Source organism: Acinonyx jubatus, chromosome D3, assembly GCF_027475565.1.
Source record: "Acinonyx jubatus isolate Ajub_Pintada_27869175 chromosome D3, VMU_Ajub_asm_v1.0, whole genome shotgun sequence".
In the NCBI taxonomy this organism is placed as follows: Eukaryota; Metazoa; Chordata; class Mammalia; order Carnivora; family Felidae; genus Acinonyx; species Acinonyx jubatus.
The window spans coordinates 20,336,091-20,342,083 of NC_069392.1; the positions used below are offsets into that span (position 1 = coordinate 20,336,091).

The 5,993-nt window shown below is 49.5% G+C and overlaps 1 pseudogene and 1 gene segment (V, D, J or C); both read right to left on the minus strand.

Moving 5' to 3' along the window:
• Positions 1-969: 969 nt before the first annotated feature.
• On the minus strand, positions 970-1,983 carry LOC128312492 (immunoglobulin lambda variable 1-40-like). The segment is given in 2 exon segments: positions 970-1,683; positions 1,796-1,983. Coding segments are annotated over 2 exon segments (438 nt in total).
• A 319-nt stretch (positions 1,984-2,302) lies between these two features.
• Positions 2,303-4,424, minus strand: LOC128312471 (probable non-functional immunoglobulin lambda variable 5-48; annotated as a pseudogene).
• Positions 4,425-5,993: the final 1,569 nt, after the last annotated feature.

Genomic DNA, 5,993 nt, shown 5'->3' on the forward strand with positions numbered 1-5,993 from the left:
TACACAAATATGCAAATGGGAAATTGCATGTGTACAAAAATAAAAAGTGGAAAAATCATACTGTCAACCTCTTTTAATAATAAATTAAAAACATAATTTAAGAAGAAGTAAAAATGGTTCCATTAAAAAAATGAATAAACAGACCAGTTTCCTTAGAAAAAAAGACAATATTATTATGAACTATTCCATAAAAAGGCATAAGACGTGGTTAACATCACAAAATGTATATATTCTTATAGAAAGAAATACACACACTTGATATATAAAATACAGAAAAAGGGGGGTGCCTGGGTGGCTCACTTTGTTGAGTGTCTGACTTTGGCTGAGGTCATGATCTCAAGGCTTGGCTCTTGAGTTTGAGCCCCACATCCCGCTCTAACCTGACAGGTCAGAGCCTGGAGCCTGCTTCAGACTCTGTCTCCCTCTATCTTTGCCCCTCTCGTGCTCACGCTCTGTCTCTCCCTCTGTCATAAAGTAAAATTAAAAATTTTTTTAAAGTACAGAAAAAGGAAAATTGTAGAATATTATGAAATATTGATGCAAATATTCTAAATAAGATATCAATAGTGAGAATCCATTATCAGACTAAAATAGTCATATAAAGTGACTATATGTGATTTATTGCAAATATAGAGTGGGATTCCGTATTAAAAAATCTTCTAAGATAAGGCATCATATTAGTAAATAAACAGATGAAAATCCCATGATCTCAGTAGACCTTGAAAGATTCTTTGAAAAACTGAAAGCAAAGTCCTAATAAAAACCACATAAAATGGAAACAGATAGAAGCATTTATATTGTGATAGCACATTCCCTCCTACACATATAGAACTCACTCCCACAACCAGGGAATTAAATAATGGGGTGGTGGAGGGGAGGACATTTCTGCAAGGTGAACAGGCTAATGTGACCTAAACACCATTATCATGCAACATCCTTCTGCAAGTAAGTATTAACAATGCAAGTGAATAACAAAAATCACTGGTTGGATCTCAGCACTGATGGGAATGGACAGGGATTCATTTCAAAAGACCCACATGTACGAATCAGCCATAGATACTCTGGATTTTGTGACCCTGTTTCTGCCCTAACGTGACATGGTCACTGTCCTCAGGGTGGCCTGTTTCTGGCACCCAGGAATTTGTGCTCAGTTTGAGAAAATTAGAAAATATCTTGCTCTCCAGGACAGGCTTCAAGGAGAAATTTAAGAGAATGTGGAAAGATTTGTAGACAAATTCTTTGAGGCAGGTGACAAACCTCAGTTGATATCAAACAAACAGCTGATGGGGCCAAAATGTCAGGGCTACACAGGAAGTCCCATTTCTGTGGGGACAGCAGGTTTTTGTCTCACTTCCCCATGAGCCTGGAACATTGTGTAATCACTGACAGTTAAGTGAATGGTCTGGCAGTAATAATCTGCCTCGTCCTCAGCCTGGAGCCCAGTGATGGTCAAGGAGCCTGTGCTGCCAGACTTGGAGCCAGAAAATCGATCTGGGATCCCCGAGGGTCGATTGCTATTGCCATAGATGAGGAGTTTAGGGGCCTCTCCTGGGAGCTGTTGGTACCAGTTCACACCATAAATACCGATGCTGTTGGTGCTTCCACTGCAAGAGATGGTGACCGTCTGGCCCAGGGCCCCAGACACGGATGGCGGCTGAGTCAGCATAGACTGGGCCCAGGACCCTGGAAGGAGGAGAGACAAAGAGAGGGTGAAGCTGGGGTCTGGAGACAAGAGGAGAAATTAAGGCACAAGTGTCCTCCCAGGAATGCTTCCCCTGTCCCCACATCTAGTCACCTGTGCAGTGAGCAAGGAGGGTGAGGAGGAGAGGGGACCAGGCCATGGTGGAGATCATCACCGATCCAGCCTTCTGTGGCCCCACAGCTGAACAGAGCCTCCCCTAATCTGCTCCTTCCCCTTTTCATCCTCTGACAGAGGGAGGGCCCATCTATGCAAATGAGATCCCCAGCTCATAGACACTTCACCGCCTTGGGTCAGGTCCCTCTGTGTAAGGATGTTAGGGTGGTGGTTGGGGAGGGGCTCTGATAGGCTAGGGGGTTGGGCAGGCAGAGAGCACAGGCAGCGTCAGGTGGCAACTCCCAGCTCTGATCATCCCTGACTCCTCAGAAAAAGGTGACATGCACCTCCTGATGTCCAGGCCTGGACACAGCATATGTGACATGGCGACCAGAGCCCATCAGAGAGGGTTCCTGCCTCCTCACTGCTCTGCCCACTGTCCCCTTCCTTCCGGCCAGGCCGGATGTCCCCTATGTGACCTCCCATCACCTCAGGGTGCACTTCGCTCTACTCAGGCTCCACGTAGTGAGTCCGTCCACGGTTCCCTTGGCTGTTGATGGGGCAGGACTGAGGTGGTGACTCTGGCACAACCACACAGATGAGGATCAGGGCCAGAGCAGCGACGGGTCCACATTGACGCATGGCCAGTTCTGTGCAGGAGGCTGATTTCTTCCCTCTTCCCTGGTTCCTCTCTGGGCTCAGAGTTCTCTTTCCCAGAAGCTCCCTCAGCACTGAGGAGACAGGGAGCCCTTTTCTCCAGGTTGTGGGTAGACGCCCTCATGTGCCTTCCTAGGGGGGTTACACACTGACCATCTTCGTCACCTGTCACTATTTCCACCTCCGCGAAACAACAGTTCTCCACACCCTGTGCTTAGTGCTTCCCTCCTACGATCTGTCCCCCCAGCACACAGACCCAAGACTGCAGGAGCCCGAGTGTGGCCCTGACCTCAGAGCACGAAGGGCAAACCTGCAGGAAGCTCCAGGAGAGAAGGAGTGACAGCTGCGGGTGTTCTGACGGGGACCTCGTCGCAGACTTTATGTGTCTGTCACCACTTGGACAACTGTTACCTCAAAATGAATGTGGGTGATTTTACACAGAATTCAGCCCCATGAGAATGATTTAAATCGACTGACATTGTCATTGTGAAGATGTAGGTACAATCACCAGTGTATTTTCACAGATTCATGCTTATTGCTGAGACAATATGGACTGAAATAGTAGTTGAAAAAATAGATGGCAAAATGATGGAAAGTAAGTGTCATCTAGTTCTTGGTTGTATAGGGGTGTTTCTAAATTATTTGATGTATCATCATCATCACCATCACCATCATCATCATCATCATCAACATGCATTTTATATAGTTGGTCTTGTCCTGCAAGTAGGAGGAGGGCCCAACATGGTGTCCAGGGGAACACCACGAGGAGCCTGTTTGTCTGAACTACAGAGCCGTCTCCGTGATGGAATGACTAAACACAACTTCCAAGATGGACTGAGGAGGGGTCAGACTCATCTCTGAGGTGTGCACAGGTCTGGATTCTCTTCTTTGTGTCCAGTATGTTCAGCATAAATCGTCCATTCATCCACCCATGACTAGAGGAATGAATTTCTATTCCCCAAGGCCAACTTGACCCAGAAGTTTCTGTCAAAGATCCCACATGTGAATCTAGGTGAGGTGGAGATAAGGGACGCTGTGTCCCTGAGGTCACAGGCCCTGCGGCCCTCCATTGGAACAGATTTTCCCAAAGAGGTCCATCCTGGCTGAGGGGTTACCAGAATGTCTGGGGGAGTGATGACACTGGTGAATGTTTGCTGGGCAGCAGGTTCATTTGAGACACAGTTTTCATTCCTGTTCATCTTCTCCAGACCCCATGGGGACGTGCGGTTGTGTTCTGATACGTCCTCATCCATCAGCGTCTTCCTAGGACGTCCTGGGCTGTGTCACTTTACAGGCATAGTATGTGTGTTTGTCCTTCTTTTGTTCAAGGAGAGATCTTTCCATAGAAGGGTCCCCACTGTAGGTCTCCAGGTAAGTTTATCAATGAAATGAGGCTCAGACACAAGGTCTGTAGACCAATTGGATTTTGTCCAATTTTCCTCATTATCTGAGACACTGTGCGTAAGCATAGCTGCTCCCACTGCTACCTTCTATTACACAGTAAGAGTCAGCCTCGTCCTCAACCTGGAGCCCAGAGATGGGCAGAAGCCCTGCATTGGCCAAGGCATCTTTGGATCCAGAGAAGCGGCTGGGGACCCCAGAGCCCTGGTGCTTATTTAAATGTGAGTAGAACCTACGCAGATAGGGAGGGAGGGCTCCCCACTTTCTGCTGGTACCAGTATATGTGGTAGCTGCCAACACTGAAGCCACTGGTCAGGGTGAGAGCGGGTGAGTCTGGCAGGTGTTTCAGGAAATGCAGACAGGAACGGTGGCTGGGTCACCACAGGCTGGGACAAGGAACCTGCAAACACAGATGCATCAGAATGAAGAGAACAGACAAGCAGCTGTTGCTTAGGGACCTGGGCCAGAGGGATTTGACTCAGGCTGGAGGCCCGCCCACCTTGGGGGACTGGGTCCTGTCCCTACCTGTGCAGTGACAAAGGAACACAAGGAGGACAGGGGTCCAGACCATGGTGACACAGCCCCTCCTCAGACCACATTGCTGGGGCTGGGCTGCCCCGGGTCTCTCTTATCCCCTGTCCACAGGCCTCATGGAGGAGGGGCTGCTCATGCAAAGAGACCCCCAGACCTGGTCTCACAGCACCCCCTGCTGCTCTCTGGGCAAACGACTCATTTTTTCCCATTGCTTCCAAAGCTCTCCTTCACCTGCTTCCCCCATGCCTGTTTCCACCACGTGAGAAAAACCCTCCAGGGAGGATGGAGGTGCAGTCCTGGTGCACTTGCCCTGATCGGGGTTCTTCCTTGTGTGGGGCTGTAGCGGGAGGGACAGGCACAGTCCTGACCAGACAGCCTACGATTCCCTGTGCAGCTGATGACAAGACAAAGGGAACAGAGAGCAGAGGGGATCTGCCCCCACAGGGGGCTCAGATGAGGCAGGCTGACTCTGGGTGATGAGTGTGAACAGGAACTTGCTGAGCGGTCACAAACCTTCACAGAGGAGGACACACAGATTGTGAAAATCTGGGCCCTTCCAGAGCCAGGCAGATAGGACATAGTAAACTCTGCGGAGGCTGCAACAGGTGTGGGGACAGTGCAGGGCAGCGAGTCCAGCGGGACCACTGCGAAGCCATCCTGTGACTTCCTCTCCATGTGCTGGGAGATTTTTAATCATGGCTGCACCTCTGGTCAGTACTGCTCATGAGAGATTTAGCTCCAAGTTTAGGACAGAATTTGACACAGGGAGGCCTACAAGGGGACATTGGGGGTCAGCCGGAGGAGGATGACAGCAAAGGAAACAAGGAAGGGAGAAATGGTACTTGTCCCCAGGTGGGACACAGGGAGTGAACCTATTGGGCCCCAGGCTTCGGGGGAAGGAGGGATGGTCCAGAGTGTCAGGTGAAGGGAGGGTGATGCCCACAGAGACAGGCATGCCTTGATTGACACAGGTGACGTCAGGTGAGAGAGCAGGTGGAGGGCAGGTGATGGGTCTGTTGTCACTTGTCATATGACATCCATGGTGTGACATGTGACGAGGTGTGGAAACATCACAGACAACCAGGGATGAGGGACACCTTTCCTTCCCTGTAGGAAGGGTGCGGGCATTATATTAACTCCCTGCTTGAGGACTTAGTCTGCATCATCCATCCATCCATTCATTCCTTCATTCACTCACTTATTCATTTTTTAATGCGTTTTATTTTAGAGACAGAGAGCACATGGGAGTGGGGGAGAGGGGCTGAGGGAGGAGAGAATCTTAAGCAGGCTCCATGCTCAGTGAAAACCCAACATGGGGCTCAATCCCACAACCCTGGGATCAGGACCTGAGCCAAAATCAAGAGTCAGATGCTGAACCAACTGAGCCACCCACGCGTCCTATTCCTTCACTCCATAAACAGATTTACATGGAATGTCCACATGTGTCAGGCAGTGGGAATATAATGGGGTCAAGGACAGGGCCCAGTCACTGGAGCAGAAGGAACCGGGGAAACAAACATGCTGGAGATGGTCCAAAGGGGACAGAGAGTTTGAGGACTGTTTTATGTTCCGAGAAATGCCAAATGTTAAGAGGTGCGAATCTCCC